The sequence below is a fragment of the Panulirus ornatus genome, chromosome 34, assembly GCF_036320965.1.
Source record: "Panulirus ornatus isolate Po-2019 chromosome 34, ASM3632096v1, whole genome shotgun sequence".
Classification (NCBI taxonomy): domain Eukaryota; kingdom Metazoa; phylum Arthropoda; class Malacostraca; order Decapoda; family Palinuridae; genus Panulirus; species Panulirus ornatus.
The window spans coordinates 7789120-7812454 of record NC_092257.1 but is presented as its reverse complement, the minus strand read 5'-3'; the positions used below and the strand labels follow the sequence as shown (position 1 = coordinate 7812454).

General features: G+C 41.4%; 2 protein-coding genes across 5 annotated transcripts; one reads left to right on the top strand and one right to left on the bottom strand.

Annotated features, from left to right (window-relative positions):
- The first annotated feature begins 25 nt into the window (after positions 1–25).
- LOC139759810 (uncharacterized) lies at positions 26–4900 on the top strand. The gene is made up of 2 exons (XM_071682290.1): positions 26–929; positions 1147–4900. The coding sequence occupies exons 1-2, from the start codon at positions 750–752 to the stop codon at positions 1426–1428; spliced, it is 462 nt and encodes a 153-aa protein (XP_071538391.1). The 5' UTR covers positions 26–749; the 3' UTR covers positions 1429–4900.
- A 3029-nt stretch (positions 4901–7929) lies between these two features.
- LOC139759809 (uncharacterized) lies at positions 7930–22900 on the bottom strand. Of its 4 annotated transcripts, none has more exons than XM_071682289.1 (10): positions 22882–22900; positions 20771–20882; positions 19543–19756; positions 15188–15387; positions 12713–12857; positions 12414–12568; positions 12038–12212; positions 11571–11740; positions 8927–9079; positions 7930–8709 (listed from the first exon to the last, which is right to left on the bottom strand). In XM_071682289.1, the coding sequence occupies exons 2-10, from the start codon at positions 20843–20845 to the stop codon at positions 8428–8430; spliced, it is 1569 nt and encodes a 522-aa protein (XP_071538390.1). In that variant the 5' UTR covers positions 20846–20882; positions 22882–22900; the 3' UTR covers positions 7930–8427. The 4 variants fall into 4 exon arrangements, with proteins under 4 accessions (XP_071538390.1, XP_071538388.1, XP_071538389.1 ...); XM_071682287.1 differs by lacking the exon at positions 22882–22900 and adding an exon at positions 22313–22354; XM_071682288.1 differs by lacking the exon at positions 22882–22900 and adding an exon at positions 21323–21342.
- Positions 22901–23335: the final 435 nt, after the last annotated feature.

The following is a 23335-nucleotide window of genomic DNA, read 5'->3' as shown; positions in this document are numbered from 1 at the left end:
AGGTACGAGAAAAGGAGAATTAAACTTCATAACTTGCCAGAACTGGATTTAGTTAAGCATCAGTGATATGGCTATGTCAAATGAGGATATTTTCTCTTATAAACGCGTATTAACAAGCTTGTTGACATGTAAATATTTTCACGAAAGCGATATAACCATTTTCGATTGATTCGCACTTATTGATATTTTCACTTTGTTCTTGCCTCTCTTTTTTATGATTCACAGTTACTTGCGTCTTCACCATAACTAACACCACAACAGAATAGTATAACTAAATAACCCTCAAAATCTATTGTTATACATGTTAGCTGGTGATATCTTGACTACTGTACTTATTCCTTATTCCCAGTTACTTGACATCATCGCCATGGAATAATAAAGATGTTTTTGTGCGTGTTGGGCCGGCCATCCCTGTGTTCATCACGTATCTTTTACACGTCTGTCTGGTGTCAAAAATGAAACAAACTTTATGAAAGAAAGCTCCAAAAATGCAAAATTCATCCTTCTTCCTTCCCCTCGGAAACAACTGAAAACTTTCTACAATTGTAGTTTAATCTTAGATATTCAGCTTTTTATATGTAGAAGTGGTTAACACTGCCACATTCAATGTCTTTCTTGCTACAACAGTTTACAATTATTGACCTTCCTCCACACAACGAAGGAGACCTTAACGCCACAGCCCAAGACTCTTTGCTATAACAGTTAATTATCAACAACCACAACAACCCGTAACTTTGTAATCACACCTGATGACCCTCCACTCTCTACACTTACAGCTTATGACGCACTACCTCAACAACCCGACTGCCACAGCTGAGACCATTGATGCTGATGGTTGGCTGCACACCGGGGACATTGCCATCCATCAGGATGGTTTTTTCAGCATCGTCGACAGGATGAAAGAGATCATCAAGGTCAAGGGCTTCCAGGTAGGTTGAATGGTTGGGTTGAATGAGTCAAAGAGATCCGTTTTGTTGTCAAATCGTAGACAGGTCAGCCTGTGATATGAGTGTAGGATGAACATCAAAGATATGAGAAGCCCTTGTTGGTTAAGGGAGTCTTGCTTTGCAACGTATTGCCAGTTATTTACAGCTTAAACACCAGTTGACGAGAGATGTGCATCTCACATATCATTTCCTCTGGCAGGTCGCTCCGTCAGAACTGGAGGACCTCCTCCTCAAGCACCCGGCAGTGACGGACGCGGGCGTTGTTGGCGTGGAGGACGAAAGGGCAGGAGAGCTCCCACGTGCCTATGTCGTCTGCCAAGAGAATGTGACGGAGGAGGAACTCCACAAGTTCTTAGAGCCCCGAGTGGCAGAGTATAAAAAGCTTAAGGGTGGCATCAGGTTTGTCGACAGCTTACCCAAGAACGCCACGGGCAAGATCCTAAGGAAAGACTTGAAGGCGATGGCAAGCAAGGATGTGTAAACCTAGTGAAGGATTTCTCCTAACCTTCTCAATATTTCACGTATGTGGTTATACCGCACTGAGAGCAGTCTTGCTTAATGTTGGATGCTGCATCAAGCGTCGGGACAAGGATGCAATATAACTACCACCAGTTCCTCTTTGGACAAGAAAGAGAAGAATTTTGGTAGTCATCATTTTGCTGCTGTTTTCTCTCTTATCTGAACTTTTATCAGTGAGACATACAATACTGTTTAGATAATGGGGGTTTGGTTCAACACGAAGGACAACGTGTAATCAGTTCGTGTCATTTATTTAATTTCAACGTATAATCAGTTCGTATCATTCATCTGTTTTCAACATGTAATTGATTTTTATTATTCATATATTATCATATTCTCTCGCCACTGTATGGAGTGATAGATAAGCACATATCAAGACTTTGCATCAGATGAAAACTAATTGATAAGCACACAGTTGGTCTTAAGTGTCGGTCCTGAATAATGCGATTATACTGTCAGGTGTGACAGGTTCTCCTTTCTTTAAATGTTTAAGACAGGAAGTTAAATCCAGCGTGGAAAGAGTATCTACTGCAAGGACATTGTGTTATTGGGTGGTAGAGGAACCCTGGGAAGCAAAGTATGGTCGATTATCGTGAGCACAGATTCAGACAAGTTGAGGAGATTCAAAGGGAACCAAACCAGAGTAAAAAATGTATAATGCTTGAAGAGCTGAACAGATCCTAGGGGTCTTTACTTGATGTTTTGAGAGGCTCTTATATGGAAATCTCCATAATACAGTACAAAAACCACTGACAACTGAACAGGAAGGGGAGCAGTAATAGTTTCTGTAGATGATCAACAGGTTCTTAGCATGAAGACTAATGCAGTGGGACAGAAACCTGGAAGCATTGAAACAGCTACACAACAAATTAGGTGAAGCTGTAGAATGATCATGCATTTATGCCTGATGGATAAGTATAGAAAAGTGCGCGAGGATACAGGTAGAGCGCTTGTTAGCAGAAAGCGGTATAGAGACAGTCTGACAGGTTGAAGAATTGGCAGTAAAGGTTTTGCCCGTAAAGTGGGAGGCACCAAAATTACAAATCATTAAACAAGGAGGTTTACGTAAGGAAGACGGAGAAGAGGAGACCTAATTAGCCCACGACTGGGTTGCCTGAAAAAGAAAATGATTTAACTTGACAAGAAAAATGTAATTCCGCTCGTACTTTTTTAAGCTGTCACCGACCCCCCGCTACTGCACATTTGCCTTCTAGTGTCCCCGTTACCGCTGTCTATACGCTGATTTCTGACGTTTTTTTTCGAAGTATACCAAAATTATAGAATATTTGTCTAGACGACTTTTGAAGGTATTTATAGTCTTAGCATTCATTACGTCTGACGGTAACATGTTCCAGTACTCAACACACCTAAAGGAAAAGAGGCTTTTTCCGAAAACCCTTCCGTACTACATCTTTTAGCTCTGTGTTTCATTCTATTTGCCCTAGCAGCCCCATTTTCTTGTATTTCGAAAAGATGCTCGTGGTTTACTTTATCGAACTTGTTCAGAATTTTGAACACTTGGATTAAGTCGCCGCGAAATCTACGTTTTTAAGGGAGAAGAGATCCAGTCGTCTTAGCCTCTCTTCGTATGCCAGATTTCTAAAGGATGGGATCAATTTTGTCGCGCGTCTTTGTACTTGTTCTAATTTTTCCTCGTCTTTTTTTTTTTTTTAGTTTTGGGGAACAAAACTGAACTGAAAATTCCAAGTGTGGTCTAACTAAAGAGTGATAAAGTGTGCGAATTGTCTAACGTTTTATAATCTATGTTTCTGAGTGTGAAACCTAACGTTTGGTTACCTTTTTTACTTGTTGCTTGACAGTTTAGTGTATTTCAAAATTTTGCTAATGACATCTCCAGTTGGAAAGTTTCCGAATAGTTTATAGTCGTAACATATATTCTTGTCTTCAAAGTACATAACTTTAGACTTGTCCACATTAAACTTCAGTCGCCATCTGTCTGACCACTCTACTAGTAAGTTAAGATCTCTTTGATTCATTTCGTAGTCCCGCCTGCTTACAACTCTACCTCCTAGTTTAGTATCGTCAAACAAACTTGGTGATTTTAGATATGAGACCGAGTTCTAGCTCATTAATATATATTATGAAAAGAATGAGGCCTAGGACCGACCCCTGTGGCACACCACTCGTTACGTCTAGCTAATCTGAGGCTTCGCCGTTTAATACTACGCGCTGCTTTCTTCCGGTAAGCCAGTCTGATCCATGTACAGAGTTCTTCACCGATTCCGTATGCTTTGAGTTTATGTAAAAGTCTCTCGTGAGGTACTTTATCGAAAGCCTTTTAGAAATCTAACTACATCAGACGGTAATTTTCGTCCCAATTCTGATAGATAACATTAAAAAATTCCAGTAAATTTGTCAGGCAGTTCAAGGCACAATTTTTGTCTCCTTTTTGATATATAGGAGCAACATTTGCCAGTTTCCAATCAGATAGAGATTTGTTGAATATTTTTGTCATGGGGTATATCAGCTGTCTCCTGACCTTTAAAAATCTTGGAGCTAAGTTATCTTGGCCGTTGGATTTGTTGGGATTTGATTGGTCCAGGTATTTAAGTACTTCAGAGTTCTTTATTTCTCTAACCTTGAACTCTTCTTCATCAGATCCTTGAAACATTTTCATTGGTTGCGGTATTCCAGATGTTTCTTCAATTGTGAATATGGAGTTAAAACAATAGTTTAGTATGGCAGCCATTCCCTTCTTGTCAGTAGTTAAGTGTGTCGTGTTCTTTTCGTAATGGTCCAATTCCTTCTTTTACTGACTTCCTTTCTCTCATATATTTGAAGAATTCCTTAGGATTACACTTAACTTTGGAGGATATTCTTTTTTCTTCGTCGCGTTTACTCTCTTTGGATTTTGATTGATTCCTGGCGATTTTCATCGGTTCCCATTAATTTGAATATCCTTTATATGTTTTCTCCTTTTGGTGAATTAGTCCTTCTATTCTGCTATTCATCCCTGATGGTTTTGCCATATTGCAGGCTCTCTTCGTAATTCGTGGAATATGTTTATATTCAATCTTGAGTAGTGTGTTTTTAGTGTTATTCCACATTTCCTCTACTGCGTAAACGTCAAGAAGTTTTGTTCAAATGGCACTGCGAATTTCACGTCTAATGTTTTCAAAATTTGCTCACTGCAATCTGGGATCAAGAGTTTGTTGTCATCTATTTCATAATTTAACTTTATCTCTTCTCTAATCAGACTGTGATCGCTGTTTGACAAACTTTCACCTACTTCGCAAGAGTTGATTAAGTTTGTGTCACTGTTGAGAACAAGATCAAGAATGTTTTTACCTCTGGTTGTTTTTATGATTAACTGCTCTAGAATAGCGTCTTCAATCAGTTCTGTTAACTGTTAACATGTTCCACTTTATGTTTGGACTGCTGAAGTCTGCTACTATTATAACCTCTTTACTGTTTATTATAGTTTTGATTTCATTGTATAATATCTTATCGTCGTCTTCTTTATGATGGACGTAGATCCCTGAATAATTTTAGACTAAGATCATACACCAAATAAAGAAGATGCTAAAGGAAAAGAAAGAAGGAATGTTCTTTAGAATATCATTATTTGGTTTTCAACTGTCAGACTCCATTTCTGAGAAAAAGTGGTGTTTATGATAGACAGAATGGGTCTAGTTATAGTTAGGATTATAATAGTTATCTCTACAAAACTTGAAAATAAGGTGGAATTGAGATGAGTGGTCATAAAACGTGATCAAAAAAAGGAAACAGAGTAGATGAGGCAAAAAATATGATATGAAAGAAGAAAACATGAAGACCAAATGATACAAGAGAACGGAACACCCTCCCGCGCTTACTGCGATGTCAAGCTAAATGTAATTTATACAAATGTCATAATACGAAATGACATTGTATTAGAATTTATGGCTGTATTAGGAAAAACGAATGATATTGTCAGTTGTGGTAACTGATACGATCTTTATCCAGATAGGGAGGGAAAGAGGAGAAGATAGAGGAAAACAGTCGCTCATAATAAGACATTGTCCCAAGTTTCATGAAACAGTGGACGACTGCTCATTCAGAAGATACATTAAGGGGAAGGAGCTGTCGGAAGAAAGTGAACAATATTAATGTATGTAATCCCTCAAAGAATTTCAATGATCTAGAACAAATATAAAACAGTGAAAGATGGCTTTAATATGAATATCAACCAGCACGAAATATGCTGAAGGAATCTGTGTGAGAGGGACTTTGGAGTTGATATCGTCCCTCATATGTCACCACAGACCAATGTAAGGAAAATAGCAAATAAAAGCAACTAACTCCTATCAAATGTTAGAGAAATATTCAAGTATATGGATAAGAAAATTTTCAGCAAAGTATTCGCATCATGGGCTAAAACAAGAAAGTGTTTCTCAAGTTTGGTCATCTCACTTATAGATGTAAGAATGACGAGTGAGGATCCAGATGATGGGAACAAAGATGGTACCAGAATCAAGAGAGTTGAGTTACAAGGGAAGATTAATAGAAACTTGAATATACCCAACATGGAAGAGAGAAGGGTGGGGAGGTAACGATCACAATGTTTATGTATTTAGATCTGTTTGATTATGATGTAGTGGACAGTTCTTTGAAAGGTAAGGGATAGTACACGAAGAGTCGTTAATATGAAATTTGGCAAGGAACTTGGATATTGATTTGTTTTGTATGTGTGGACGAAAGGAATAAACTGCATGAGGACATGGTAACTGCAGACAGCTTAATGGAATTTATAAAGAAAGATGATTGTGTGGATAATCTAAGGACCGGGGCCCCACGACTGTGAAATTCGGTCATCCTGCACACAGACACCGGCTCACTTGGTGTAGTGGTTTTGTGTCGCTAGGATTCGTGTACGGGTCCACCCTGATTCGAGTCCTGGGCGTGGTATTGTACCTACAGCCAATCCACCTGTTTACTGAGGCTAGACTTTCAATAAGCACCTGGCTTAGGTTGTGTGTGTGTGTGTGTGTGTGTGTGGGTGTAAAGACATGACATACACAAGGTTAAGAGACGGGGCAACACGAGCGTAAGACTCTCCCCGTAACACACAAACAGAAGTGACTAGTGATCGCACACACACACACACACATACACGTATACCCATCTAATCTGTGGATGAACCTTGTGCAGTCCTTAACGTTGTTGCCCGTCATCATTAATCGTCTCATCATATGTTTTTTAACCTCTCTCCTCCCAACCTCTTTAACTCTCCTACTGGGAAATAACCAAGTGGAGGGAAATGGTCACGATCAGAGAGATGTGGGTGGAACTCCAGAGTTTCTGTTGTTTTATTGCTGTGTTTTACGGCCATAGGCCTATGAGGCAGGTCATTAGGCCTGCAACCCTATTTGATAGGTGCCTGAAGTCATCATCCCTAAATGGCGCTCTTGTTTGACGGTATGGAACAGCGCTCTTGTTTAATTGTATGTGACGGTGCTCCTGTTTAATTGTATGTGACGGTGCTCTTGTTTAATTGTATGTGACGGTGCTCTTGTTTAATTGTATGTGACGGTGCTCTTGTTTAATTGTATGTGACGGTGCTCTTGTTTAATTGTATGGGAAGGAATTCTTGTTTAATTGTACGGGACGGTGCTCTTTTTTAATTGCATGGGACGGCGCCATTGATTTATAGTATGGGACGGGGCTCTTGTTTAATTGTATGGGACTGAGCTCTTGTTAAATTGTGTGGCACGGTGGTCTTGTTTGTTTGTTACGGGATGGTGCTCTTGTTTCACTGTACAGGACGGTGTTCTTGTTTAATTGAATGGCAGGGGCTCACCTGGGTAGCTGGGTATGTCTTGAACAACTATTTTTTAATGTTTTCTTGTTTTGTCAGTTCTCTCATAATGATTTGGTTAATGCTAGGATGGGTTTTGAAATTGCCTGGGGACAAATGAAAGAGGCTTAGGTTAAGCAATCAAGAAAGATACAGTGACGTTCCGTGTGGCATAATCAGCAAAGGGGTATGGAAGAACAGGCTTTTCAAGATGTATGGGGTGATCATTTTCATGACAATGTTTAGCGATCGCCTTTTTGTGGACATCTCTACGTACTGAATGACGGTGCCAATAACACCTCTCCGTTACACTTTTACCTGTCTTGCCTACAAAAATATATTGAAATTCTTTGTATTTGACCTCGCGGGTGTTGTATGTTAGTGATTATTTCTGTATGTTCCAGTTCATTTTTTTCCTCTAAGTACTACGTAGGTCAGATCAGTTATTACCTAATATTAATGGTACATTAAACTTATCATCGAAAACACTGTCTGTCATTAAAGAAATATCAACATACGATGTTTCTTCTACCCTGAATTTCTCATGTAATTTCTGTGTTAAACATCCTCGTTGACACAATTTTCTGAACACCGCAGTTGATACTCTTTCCACGCAGGTCTTATCATCCTGTCTTAAATAATTAAAGAAAGGAGAAGCAAACATACCTGACAATTATATCGCATTATTCATGACCAACTGTGTGCTTATCAAATAGTTTTCATCTGATGCAATGGCTTGATATGTGCATAATCATCATACCGTACAGTGTAATATTTCACATAGCGAGAAAATATGAAAATAGATAAATGACACGAATTCATTATAGGTTGAAAATAAATGGATGACACGAATTGATTATACGTTGAAATTAGATAAATGACACGAACTGATTATACGTTGTCCTTCGTGTTGAACAAAACCCCCATTATCTAAACAGTATTGTATGTCTCACTGATAAAAGTTCAGATAAGAGAGAAAACAGCAGCAAAATGATGAATACCAAAATTCTTCTCTTTCTTGTCCAAAGAGGAACTGGTGGTAGTTATATTGCATCCTTGTCCCGACGCTTGATGCTGCATCCAACATTAAGCAAGACTTCTCTCAGTGCGGTATAACCACATACGTGAAATATTGAGAAGGTTAGGAGAAATCCTTCACTAGGTTTACACATCCTTGCTTGCCATCGCCTTCAAGTCTTTCCTTAGGATCTTGCCCGTGGCGTTCTTGGGTAAGCTGTCGACAAACCTGATGCCACCCTTAAGCTTTTTATACTCTGCCACTCGGGGCTCTAAGAACTTGTGGAGTTCCTCCTCCGTCACATTCTCTTGGCAGACGACATAGGCACGTGGGAGCTCTCCTGCCCTTTCGTCCTCCACGCCAACAACGCCCGCGTCCGTCACTGCCGGGTGCTTGAGGAGGAGGTCCTCCAGTTCTGACGGAGCGACCTGCCAGAGGAAATGATATGTGAGATGCACATCTCTCGTCAACTGGTGTTTAAGCTGTAAATAACTGGCAATACGTTGCAAAGCAAGACTCCCTTAACCAACAATGGCTTCTCATATCTTTGATGTTCATCCTACACTCATATCACAGGCTGACCTGTCTACGATTTGACAACAAAACGGATCTCTTTGACTCATTCAACCCAACCATTCAACCTACCTGGAAGCCCTTGACCTTGATGATCTCTTTCATCCTGTCGACGATGCTGAAAAAACCATCCTGATGGATGGCAATGTCCCCGGTGTGCAGCCAACCATCAGCATCAATGGTCTCAGCTGTGGCAGTCGGGTTGTTGAGGTAGTGCGTCATAAGCTGTAAGTGTAGAGAGTGGAGGGTCATCAGGTGTGATTACAAAGTTACGGGTTGTTGTGGTTGTTGATAATTAACTGTTATAGCAAAGAGTCTTGGGCTGTGGCGTTAAGGTCTCCTTCGTTGTGTGGAGGAAGGTCAATAATTGTAAACTGTTGTAGCAAGAAAGACATTGAATGTGGCAGTGTTAACCACTTTACATATAAAAAGCTGAATATCTAAGATTAAACTACAATTGTAGAAAGTTTTCAGTTGTTTCCGAGGGGAAGGAAGAAGGATGAATTTTGCATTTTTGGAGCTTTCTTTCATAAAGTTTGTTTCATTTTTGACACCAGACAGACGTGTAAAAGATACGTGATGAACACAGGGATGGCCGGCCCAACACGCACAAAAACATCTTTATTATTCCATGGCGATGATGTCAAGTAACTGGGAATAAGGAATAAGTACAGTAGTCAAGATATCACCAGCTAACATGTATAACAATAGATTTTGAGGGTTATTTAGTTATACTATTCTGTTGTGGTGTTAGTTATGGTGAAGACGCAAGTAACTGTGAATCATAAAAAAGAGAGGCAAGAACAAAGTGAAAATATCAATAAGTGCGAATCAATCGAAAATGGTTATATCGCTTTCGTGAAAATATTTACATGTCAACAAGCTTGTTAATACGCGTTTATAAGAGAAAATATCCTCATTTGACATAGCCATATCACTGATGCTTAACTAAATCCAGTTCTGGCAAGTTATGAAGTTTAATTCTCCTTTTCTCGTACCTGATCCATAGCTCTGTCTTCAAGTAATGAACTCTATAGTCCATACCCAAAAGAAGTTCCAACAACTTCTGTAATTCAACCATTCCTAATCTTTTCCCGCTTCCTCAATCAATACATTCGTTATCAAATAATATAGCCGCTCTTTTCGGTGCAATATGGCGTTAATGGGTCTGACAGCCATTACTGTCGAGGATATAGTGAAAATGAGAATGTGATGAATAACTATTTTAACCAGATCTGTTAGGGTCACGTCAAATGCTGGCGGTGTCAAGGGTGTATTGAATATTACTCTGGCATGACCTATAAGTGTCAAATTAAAGACCATTGGTGTCGAGGGTATAATGAACAAGGACTTTGACCTGTTTTGGCAGATATATCTTTGTATAACTCCATAGTGAAGATGTTTGATTAAGAATGAATCAATATAGTTACATCATTCTACGATGATGATGTTAGTAGCTGTGAATTATGAAGCGCCCTTTTGCAGCGTTTTATAACTATGTACTCAAGATATCAGTAAATAAGTAAAGTAAGCACCTATATGCTGAAGTATCAGCAGATAGGAAGAGTAAATTGAAGCCTATTATTCTGATTTCAAGATCTAACTGGAAACTTAATATAGCTATGTTCTCTGATGCCTTAACTGGAAAGTATAAAGGCCAACATTTGCCAGCGAATACAGTACGTCTCTCTCGTCGTAGTCACTTCAACTCATTACAGATCGTGAAACCGTCAAAAGAACCTTCACTGCTCCATCGGTAAAACATATTGTTACCCTCGACAGATCCAACTACTCTACATCCTCAGGAACCTCGACAAACTTATCTTCACTACACCGTCATATTCCACCTGATACTTCAGGACTAAGTCAAAGGTCAAGGTGAGGGAGCAGATTTGTGGGGAAAATGATTGAGGATTCCTTTTCATGAAAAGCAAAAATCAGAAATATGCCTTCCCTCTTTTCATAGTTTCTTCTTTTTCAATTTATCATATTTTGTTCAAAGAATCACCATCCTTATCCTGTTATTTAACCTTATCAATTTGGGTTAGGTCAAAGGTCACAGTGCAGTGAAGATGCAACCGACCTGACAATAATTATCTGCTGAAAGACCAGTGGTGTCGAGGTCGTAATGAAGATATCCGAAGTTCAGGTCAAGGGCTACGGTGTAGATAATGACCTGAACCCCCTAATATCAGGTCAAAGTTCAGTTGTGTCCAGAAATTGAAGATAACGGTGGACTGATGATGACCTTTAACTTGACCCTTATAAGTCAAAAGAAAACGGTGTCGGGTGAGATGACTGAGTGTGAAGCATCAAGATGAGTCACAAGGGTAAAGTGAGTCTGGGTTTATCGTCAGGGTTATGAATGTGTATTTGTTGAAATTGCTTTCGTTGGATCTTCCTCTTAGTGAACATGACATGATAATCCCGAGAGAGACATCCCACATCCACTGGCGAAATTCGACATTTCTAGCATCAAGCAGTAAAGGCAGTGAAAAGTGCACGTCCATAAAACATACAAACTCTAAAATGTTTCTTAAGTTTCTTTAACTTGAAGAAAAAACCTTGCAATCACCTTCCTGCCGCAGGACTCATTCTATGGAGTGTTTAGGAGGCTGGATATATCCACTTGTTGGGACTAAAGTTCAAGAATTGTTTATCGTCTTGTGAGGTAAGTTAAGGCCAAATGATTAATGACTTACATAAGTATACATACCATGGGACCCCGGGCACACAGTTCTCCTTTATGACCCTCCGGCAACGCCTCGCCCGTAGTGGTATCTACTACCTTGGCCTCGACGCAGGGCAAACACTTACCACACCAACCAAGTCTCTCCTCTTTTATGGGAGTCGTAAACACAACCAAGCATTCTGTCATTCCGAAGGCTGGAAAATGCGACAGAAAGTTAACCTAAAGATGGAAGTTACTGACGGCGAACACAATCATTTCTCTATAAAGTTACCAGAAAGGTACAAGCTAAGGGGAATATGAAATATATAAAAGTTAGCAAATTTACGTCGTACTTCCAAATGATAAGAAAGATTCGAAAAGACAATAAATTTTCCAGCTTTATGTTTAAGTGCTAAACATGGACTGATGTTACTAAATCATCTTGTATTCGTTCAATACAAAAAACACGAGGACTCTTTGTGGCTGCAGAGCAGACCCAGTGACACCCTCACCTTCTTGAATGATGACCGGATTGGGGGCCTTTTCCTTAAAGGCTTGGGCTGTTGAAGTTGGAACTGGCGCTGCGCCGCATATTACACTTCGTACACTGGCCAAGTGGTCTGCGGTCACCATGGGTGACGAGACCAGGAACTTCATCATAGGTGGTACCAGGTGCAAGACCCTTACCTGTGGTACACACAACTTTCCCTTGGTGAACAGTGGTGATGTATGTACCTGCCAACCTGATGTTTTCCAGTCTTCTATATGCTGGCTCTATCATAAGCATCACTGCAACATATATCATACGGTCTAAATCAACAAAATCATCGACTGGGTTATAACGAGCTGGACGTGTGTATGTGTTCATGCAGTTGCCCTCCGTCTCACCTTGTGATCCTTGATGATTCTGATGAAGTCCTGAGGGTTGAATGATGGGAGAGAGACGATCTTGTTCCCAAGATAGAGAGCAGTCAAAGAGATCACAACCAACCCAGATGCGTGATAAAATGGCACCACTCCTGTCACTGTGTCCTGAACCTCAGCTGTGGACACAGAGGAAAGATTCGAGAGGATACACACACATATGATTATCATTTATCTTTCCAAACTATATTTCTTTTGAGCAGGTGATATGAAGACTTTCAGCTTCTCAAAACATTAGGACATCCTTTGTCTCAGTCTCGTACCTGTGTTCGGTAAGTGAAGATAGAAGTCAGGGTGGGTGAAGGAGGACAGACCGGCAGTGATGGCTCCGTGTGACTGTACCACACCCTTAGGTTTGCCTGTGGTGCCGCTGGAGTACATTACAACCGCTGGAGCCCGCGGGTCTGACTGGCAGAAACACAGGCATATGATCTTATCGTGACAACATATTTCAGGATATTGCTTCATGCAATGGACTTAATTTGAGACAAATATAACATTCAAACACTATCATGTTTAGTCTTGGTGTATATGTTACTAAATTGCCTTCTTTGCTGTTTACTTTTATCATTTACTTGACGTTACTGATCCCAAAATAAACCACTCAGAAGTCTACTACATTCATGAGACGGAGCTAACACCTTCATTTGCATAAACATAACTAGACTGTCACCTGATAGTCTACACTTTGTACCCAAACATATTGCTGCCACTTGATACTCTACATTCTACTACCACAATATCATGCTTTCAGTTGATAACTTACAGTTGATAGTTTACATTAGACCCACAACATATTGCTGCCACTTGATACACTACATTCTACTACCAATATTTTTCTACCTGTTGATTGTCTGTATTCTAATACCTCAACACAGTGATACCACCTGATATTCTACACTCAACACCAACAATACATTAGTGTAACTTGTCTGTCTACACCCACGAAATATAGGCGTAAATTGTCAGTGTACACTCACAACATATTGCTGTAACTTGTCAGTGTACACCCAAAACATAAGTGCGTAGCTTGTCACTGTACAACCACAAAATATTGGTGTAACTTGTCAGTCTACATCCACAACATAAAGGCATAACTTATCAGTAACTTGTCCACAACATAATGGTGTAACTTGTCAGTGTACACCTACAACATAATGGTGTAACTTGTCAGTGCACACCAACAACATAATGGTGTAACTTGTCAGTGTACACCTACAACATAATGGTGTAACTTGTCAGTGTACACCCACATCATAATGGTGTAACTTATCAGTGTACACCCACAAAATAATGGCGTAGCTTGTCACTGTACACCCCACAAAATATTGGTGTAAGTTGTCAGTCTACACCCACAACATAATGGTGTAACTTGTCAGTCTACACCACAACATATTGGCGTAACTTGCCTGTGTACATCCACAACATAATGGTGTAACTTGCCTGTGTACATCCACAACACAATGGCGTAACTTGCCTGTGTACATCCACAACATAATGGTGTAAGTTTTCAGTGTACACCAACATCATAATGGTGTAACTTGCCAGTGTACACCTACAACATAATGGTGTAACTTGTCAGTGTACACCTACAACATAATGTTGTAACTTGTCAGTGCACACCAACAACATAATGGTGTAACTTGCCAGTGTACACCTACAACATAATGTTGTAACTTGTCAGTGTACACCAACAACATAATGGTGTAACTTGTCAGTGTACACCTACAACATAATGTTGTAACTTGTCAGTGTACACCAACAACATAATGGTGTAACTTGTCAGTGTACACCTACAACATAATGTTGTAACTTGTCAGTGTACACCTACAACATAATGGTGTAACTTGTAAGTGTACACCTACAACATAATGTTGTAACTTGTCAGTGTACACCTACAACATAATGTTGTAACTTGTCAGTGTACACCTACAACATAATGTTGTAACTTGTCAGTGTACACCAACAACACATTCCTGCCATAATCTCCATTCGTAGTTCTGTCAGATTGATTGGTAGTTCTACCATTCACCAGTTTACACCCAGGTATCTATCAGCTGTCATTACAGTCCTATCAACTGACACTTTACACTCTACGAACGGAGAATATACAAGAGTAACTGTTGCCACCTCATAGCTTACCCTCAAAGGCAAGACAGGTCTACAAACTAAAAAGTCTACAACATTGAGAGTGTTGCTCACGACGCAGTGTTATCAAGATGTAGTCCAGACTCGAGAGTCTTATCAGCGGGTAATCTTCACTACATACAAGTGGTACAAACTATTCCTTAAACATTATTCTTCTTGCAGGTCCACAAATGAAATGTTTAGGGCACAGGTGTGCAGTCTCTCTCTCTCTCTCTCTCTCTCTCTCTCTCTCTCTCTCTCTCTCTCTCTCTCTCTCTCTCTCTCTGGTAACAGACAACCACCACAAACTAGGGAGGTGTATTACCTGTACTGCCTTCCTGGGTATTGGGAAGGTTAATGACAGGTGTTTATTGATCCATCAATTTTGTGGCTGTTGAGTTTCACTTTTGTCCAGGCTGTTATCTTTCCATCTGCCTTACGACAAATATGATCTTCTGGGATTTCGTCCACAAACATTCAATCTTTTTATCTAACAACACTTGACAGCAGTTAACTAACCAATACACATTCTTATTAAGTTTATATTTTCCTGTGGTGAGCACTACGTGCTGGCTTTGGTACATAGCAAAATTTTGTCTTAATTCTCTCACCTTCACAGGCTCAGCGAAGGGCTTGGTCGTGTCCTCGATGATGTGCCTCAGGTTGGGGTGTCCGTAGGAGGAGGCGCCGTTGACGAAGATGGGGACGGTCTTGTTGAGTTTGGCAAGGGCCTCTGTCAACACCGGCTCCAGGTGGGAATCTGTTACTATGACCTCTGCCCGACTGTCCTCCAGCTGTCGTGCTACTTCCTCTGTTTAATAAAAGCAAAGTTATTAGGTTCAGCAGAGTTGAGGGACAAGTTAGTTGGGATGTAAGTTTGAATAGAGAAAAACTTGAGGAAGTGAAGTGCTTTAGATATCTGAGAGTGGACTTAGCAGCAAATGGTACCATGGAGGCGAAAGTGAGTCATAGGGTTGGGGGAGGGGGGTGATGAAGAATATGTGGAAAGAGAACGTTATCTTGAAGAGTGAAAATGTGTATGTTTGAAGGAATAGTGGTTCCCACATTATATGGTTTTGAGGCATGGGCTATATATAGGTTTGTGCAGTGGAGGGTGATTGTGCTGGAAATTAAATGTTTGAGGACAATTTGTGGTGCGAGGTGGTTTGATTGAGCAAGAAATGAAAGAGTAAGAGAGATGAGTGGATATAAAATGAGTGTGGTTGAGAGAGCAGAAGAGGGTGTGTTGAAATGGATTGGACATATGGAGAGAATGAGTGAGGAGAGATTGACAAAGAGGATACATATGTCAGAGGTGGATAGAAGAAAAGAAGCGGGAGACCTGAATGGAGGTGTAAGGATGGAGTGAAACAGACTTTGAGCGATCGGGATCTGAACATGCAGGAAGGTGAAAGGCGTGCATGGAATAAAGAGAATTGGAACAGTGTGGTATACTGGGATCAACGTGCTATCGATGTACTCAACCAGGGCATGTGAAACGTTCAGGGTGAAACATGGAAAGGTCTAATGGAACAATGAATACCAACGTATCTTCCCTATTTGAGGCTAAAGTCAAAAATATCTAAAGATAAACCGGTGTCACAATTGCATATTCGAAATTTGTTGAAACTGCAATACTCTCCATAAAGATTTAATGTTTAACTTGCGAATCTTTTGTTAGTGATGAAAAACTATACAAAAATGACTATGTTTTAAGAGTCATTATCATCTACAAATGGGAGGTACTTGAGTGCTTTCTCAGATTTATGATAGGAATTACTAAATATAACTGATTGCTTGTGAGCTTTCTGTCAAAGTCAATCACATACCTCTATATCCACGTTATTCTTACACATGCATGCAATTTATAGGCTTTAGCTCCAACAATATTAAATGGTTGCGAGACATGTGCTATACATAGGGTTGTGCGGAGGAGGGTGGATGTGCTGAAATGAAATGTTTGAGAACAATATGTGATGTGAGATGGTTTAATCGAGTAAGTAATGAAAGGGAAAGACAGATGTGTGGAAATAAAAAGGGTGTGTTTGAGAGAGCAGAAGAGGGTGTGTTGAAGTGGCATGGACATATGGAGAGAATGAATGAATAAAGATCGACAAAGAAGATATACGTGTCAGAGGTGGAGGGAACAAGGAGAAACGAAAGACCAAATTGGAGGTGGAAGAATGGACCGAAAAAGATTTCGAGCGATCGGTGAAAGGCGTGCAAGGAATAGAAGTAAATTGAAACGATGTGGTATATCGTGGTCAACGTGCTGTCAATGGACTGAACCAATGCATGTGAAGCGTCTGTAGGTTTGTGGGGCCTACATGTAGAAATGGAGCTGTTCTTTCGGTACATTACATATGACAGCTAGAAACTGATTGTGAACATAGCTCAGGACTAATGTACCATCTACACTCTCCTCCCCACACAGCTCAGAACTCAGTGTACCATCTACACTCCCCTCCTCCCCTCCCCACACACAGACACATACATATATACCCATGCACACAATTCACACTGTCTGCCTTTATTCATTCCCATCGCCACCTCGCCACACATGGAATAACATCCCCCTCCCCCCTCATGTGTGCGAGGTAGCGCTAGGAAAAGACAACAAAGGCCACATTCATTCACACTCAGTCTCTAGCTGTCATGCAATAATGCCCGCAACCACAGCTCCCTTTCCACATCCAGGCCCCACAGAACTTTCCATGGTTTACCCCAGACGCTTCACATGCCCTGATTCAATCCACTGACAGCACGTCAACCTCGGTATACCATATCGATCCAATTCACTCTATTCCTTGCCCGCCTTTCACCCTCCTGCATGTTCAGGCCCCGATCACGCAAAATCTTTTTCACTCCATCTTTCCACCTCCAATTTGGTCTCCCACTTCTCGTTCCCTCCACCTCCGACACATATATCCTCTTGGTCAATCTTTCCTCACTCATTCTCTCCATGTGACCAAACCATTTCAAAACACCCTCTTCCGCTATCTCAACCACGCTCTTTTTATTTCCACACATCTCTCTTACCCTTACATTACTTACTCGATCAAACCACCTCACACTACACATTGTCCTCAAACATCTCATTTCCAGCACATCCACCCTCCTGCGCACAACTCTATCCAGAGCCCACGCCTCGCAACCATATAACATTGTTGGAACCCCTATTCCTTCAAACATACCCATTTTTGCTTTCCAATATAATGTTCTCGACTTCCACAAATTTTTCAACGCTCCTAAATCTTTCACCCCCTCCCCAACCCTATGATTCACTTCCGCTTCCATGGTTCCGTCTGCTGCCAAATCCGCTCCCAAATATCTAAAACACTTTACTTCCTCCAGTTTTTCTCCATTCAAACTTACCTCCCAATTGACTTGTCCCTCAACCTACTGTACCTAATAACCTTGCTCTTATTCACATTTACTCTCAGATTTCCTCTTTCACACTCTTTACCAAACTCAGTCACCAGCTTCTACAGTTTCTCACACGAATCAGCCACCAGCGCTGTATCGTCAGCGAACAACAACTGACTCACTTCCCAAGCTCTCTCATCCACAACAGACTGCACACTTGCCCCTCTTTCCAAAACTCTTGTATTCACCTCCCTAACAACCCCATCCATAAACAAATTAAACAACCATGGAGACATCACGCACCTCTGCCGCAAACCTACATTCACTGAGAACCAATCACTTTCCTCTCTTCCTACACGTACACATGCCTTACATCCTCTATAAAAACTTTTCACTGCTTCTAACAACTTACCTCCCACACCATATATTCTTAATATCTTCCACAGAGTATCTCTATCAACTCTATTATATGCCTTCTCCAGATCCATAAATACTACATACAAATCCATTGGCTTTTCTAAGTATTTCTCACATACATTCTTCAAAGCAAACACCTGGTCCACACATCCTCTACCACTTCTGAAACAACACTGCTCTTCCCCAATCTGATGCTCTGTGCATGCCTTCACCCACTCAATCAATACCCTCTCACGTAATTTCCCAGGAATACTCGACATACTTATACCTCTTTAATTTGAGCGCTCACTCTTTTCCCCTTTGCCTTTGTACAATGACACTATGCAAGCATTCCGACAGTCCTCAGGCACCTCACCATGAGTCATACATATATCAGATAACCTTACCAACCAGTCAACAATACAGTCACCCCCTTTTTTAGTAAATTCCTACTGCAGTACCATCCAAACCCGCTGCCTTGCCGGTTTTCATCTTCCTCAAAGCTTTTACTACCTCTTCTATTTTTATCAAATCATGCTCCCCAACCCACTCACTTTGCACACACACTATATCTCCCACTATCATCAAACACATTCAACAAACCTTCAAATTACTCACTCCATCTTCTCACATCACCACTACTTGTTATCACCTCTCCATTAGCCCCCTTCACTGATGTTCCCATTTGTTCCCTTGTCTTATGCACTTTATTTACCTCCTTCCAAAACATCTTTTTATTCTCACTAAAATTTAATGATACTCTCTCACCCCAGCTATCATTTACCCTCTTTTTCACCTCTTGCACCTTTCACTTGACCTCCTGCCTCTTTCTTTTATGCATCTCCCAGTCATTTACATTATTTTCCTGCAAAAATCGTCCAAATGCCTCTCTCTTCTCTTTCACTAATAATCTTACTTCATCCCACCACTCACTACCATTTCTAATCTGCCCACCTCCCACGCTTCTCATGCCACAAGCATATATATATATATATACATATATCATACAAACCTTCAACAGCCAGGATCGAGCCCGGGACCCTTGTGCAAGAGGCGGGAATGCTAATCTCTAGGTTATGGGCCTGGCCCATAGCCCAGCGGTTAGCATGCCTGCCTCTTGCACAGGGGTCCCGAGTTCGATCCTGGCTGTTGGAGGTTTGTATGTTCCATGAAAGTGCGCGTTTCTGTGGGTCGCATCTCTCACCTGCAGTATAGCTGTTGCTGACGGTGATGACGCTGGCGCCGACGGCCAGTGTCCCGAGCAGGAGGATAGGGAACTCCGGTGCGTTGGTGCAGAATATGGCGAGGTTCTTGGTGGAGGACGGCGAGGCCAGGAGTTGAGATACTACCGCGCCCCAGCGTAGCGCACGGTCCAGCATCCCACCGTAGCTGTACTTACGTCCAGTCACGCCGCATTCCTGGGCTCAGGAAAAGATGAAAAACCAACTATAACATCTATTTAACGTGTGTGTTATCTGAATAACTGCCCATCCAGCAAGTCCATACCCAGTCACCCCCAACACGTTCACATACTAGCTCTATTGACCAACTTGTACGTGTGAACCAACTTGTACGTGTGACACAACAAAGATCCACGAGTTGTCTGAAGTTTACGACATTTTCCAACATTTTGAGAGTGAAGAATAATTCCTATTACGAGTTTAGTCGGACAACATTTTGTTGGTCGTTTCCATATTGCTGTCAATTTACTCCTTAATACTTAAATTGTTAATCATGTTCTTCTCGTATCTCAAACGACAATGATGTGAAAAGAAAATGTATATATGATTTAAAGGAACATAAAGCCAAGATGTCCTTGACATAAGAAAACTACATTTCGCTAAACATATTGTTCTCTGGGTCGGATCGAGGCAGTGAGGGACTTCAGGTTAATCAGAGGGAAGGAAGTAAACATATCGTATATATTGTTGTTGTACGAAAAGGAAGAAAAATCATACATATAGACAACAAAACACATTCATATATGGTGAAAATAATCCTCAAACTTTTCTCACCACACTCAGTTAAGTTCATCACTCGACCAACCTTGTGACATACATTAAGGGTTTGTCACAGAAAAGAATTACGACCTTAACTCAAAGACCTTAAAAAATACAAGGTTTTAATGCTAAATGTTATGAATGTTATGGTTAATGCGGCCCTGTTACGCTGTGGCATGCTATTCTACCACCAGTGAACATTAAGACATTTGTTACTTCACTCCACAATGTACACAAATAGAAAATGTCGAACTAGAATTCCGGTACCAGAATGAGTCTAGTTTCACAGACTCCTGTTTTGCCAAAGGCGACGGTCACCAGCGTCCCTGGCGAAGCACTGAAGGACAATTGGTGCCCAAGAAGGTTAAGTTGTCATATTCCAATGGTTAAGTACTTATAGTGGTAAGATGGTAGTGAAGGCTTAATACTGACTATGGCGTCCTTGTGGCTCCATCTCGTGGCCCTGCTGAAGATGAGGCTGGGCACGTCCTCCTGGGGCAGTTCCATCTGGGGCACAGAGCTATATACCACATTCTTCTCCACCCTGGAAGATGTTAGGTATTAGTCTCTCTCTCTCTCTCTCTCTCTCTCTCTCTCTCTCTCTCTCTCTCTCTCTCTCTCTCTCTCTCTCTCTCTCTCTCTCTCTCTCTCTCTCTCTCTCTCTCTCTCTCTCTCTCAAATGATTTTATTTTTTCATCTTTATACGTTCTTAATTCTCACCTTAAGGAAATAAGTAGAGCAATCAGCCTATAGCTGCCCATGTCTCATGATGATAACGTTGATCAAGTTTTATAAATTCTGAAAGGATGGGAATTATAGAAAGGAAATATACTCAGAAATAGTCGTTTAATGCACGAATGAAGGGGATGGGATGTTGGACCACAATGGCCCTGGTAACTGGTGGGTATTGTGATAGTGTTGCCGAGAACTACGAATTGGGAATGATTACAATACCCTTGAGGCATGTGGGCGTGGATACTACACCTTGGAGTCGTGTAGCCTTGAATATTAGCTGCTACTGTGGGCGTGGATACTATACCTTAGAGTCGTGTAGCCTTGAATGTTAGCTGCCACTGTGGGCGTGGATACTACACCTTGGAGTAGTGTAGCCTTGAATATTAGCTGCTACTGTGGGCGTGGATACTATACCTTAGAGTCGTGTAGCCTTGGGTGTTAGCTGCCACTGTGGGCGTGGATACTATACCTTAGAGTCGTGTAACCTTGGGTGTTAGCTGCCACTGTGGGCGTGGATACTATACCTTGGAATCGTGTAACCTTGGGTGTTAGCTGCCACTGTGGGCGTGGATACTATACCTTGGAGTAGTGTAACCTTGATTGTTAGCTGCCACTGTGGGCGTGGATACTATACCTTAGAGTCGTGTAACCTTGATTGTTAGCTGCCACTGTGGGCGTGGATACTATACCTTGGAATCGTGTAACCTTGGGTGTTAGCTGCCACTGTGGGCGTGGATACTATACCTTGGAGTAGTGTAGCCTTGAATATTAGCTGCTACTGTGGGCGTGGATACTATACCTTAGAGTCGTGTAGCCTTGAATATTAACTGCTACTGTGGGTGTGGATACTATACCTTTGAGTCGTGTAGCCTTGAATGTTAGCTGCCACTGTGGGCGTGGATACTACACCTTGGAGTAGTGTAACCTTGATTGTTAGCTGCCACTGTGGGCGTGGATACTATACCTTAGAGTCGTGTAGCCTTGAATGTTAGCTGCCACTGTGGGCGTGGATACTACACCTTGGAGTAGTGTAGCCTTGAATATTAGCTGCTACTGTGGGCGTGGATACTATACCTTAGAGTCGTGTAGCCTTGAATGTTAGCTGCCACTGTGGGCGTGGATACTACACCTTGGAGTAGTGTAGCCTTGAATGTTAGCTGCTACTGTGGGCGTGGATACTATACCTTGGAGTAGTGTAGCCTTGAATATTAGCTGCTACTGTGGGTGTGGATACTATACCTTGGAGTCGTGTAGCCTTGGGTGTTAGCTGCCACTGTGGGCGTGGATGCTATACCTTGGAATCGTGTAACCTTGGGTGTTAGCTGCCACTGTGGGCGTGGATGCTATACCTTGGAATCGTGTAACCTTGGGTGTTAGCTGACAATGTGGGCTTAGATGCTATACCTTGGAGTCGTGTAGCCTTGGGTGTTAGTTGACAATGTGGGCGTGGATACTATACTTTGGAGTCGCGTAGCCTTGAATGTTAGCTGCCAATGTGGGCGTGGATACTATACCTTAGAGTCGTGTAGCCTTATATGTTAGCTGCTACTGTGGGCGTGGGTACTGTACTTTAGTGTATTGTAGCCTTGAATGTTAGCTGCCGCAGTGGATGTAGGTTCTATACTTGGGTTCTGGCTACCACTGTGGGTGTAGGTACTAGACTCTGAGGGCGTGTATCAGTGGGTGTACGCTCCCACTGTGGGTGTAGGTTCTTTACCTTGGGGCGTGGTGCCGTAGGTGCTGGCCGCCACTGTAGGCGTGCAGCATCTCAAGATGTGCAGGTGGGCGTTCTTCACCGCTCGACCTACCTTGTTGATCGTCAACATTCTTGGTCTCTTCTGTCTAGTAAATTGTCTGCAAACACAAAACATATTTAGTTGCTTCACTAACGACATTGTCTACATACACAAGATAAGTTATTAGCTGCCTGTAGTAACCACAAAGTATGTTTAAAAGACAGCTATTTGCTGTCTGTATGAACTACACTGTCTGTTATATAGTCATGAGTTGCAAGTAGAACCAACACGGTCTGCTAACAAGACAGCTATTTGCTGCCTCACTGACTATAACGTCTAGAAACACAAGAGAGTTTTCTTTCACTCGATTGCAGAATTTGGAGTGGAATCCATGTCGTGAGAGGGAGAGAGATCTGTCTGTTTATTCAAGATTCAACCTTTGAAAGACGTCGAGGCCAGAAGAATGTGGAGGTAAGGCGAGGGTAAGTGAAGTGATTTAACAGGGTATAGTACTAGTATCATGTTG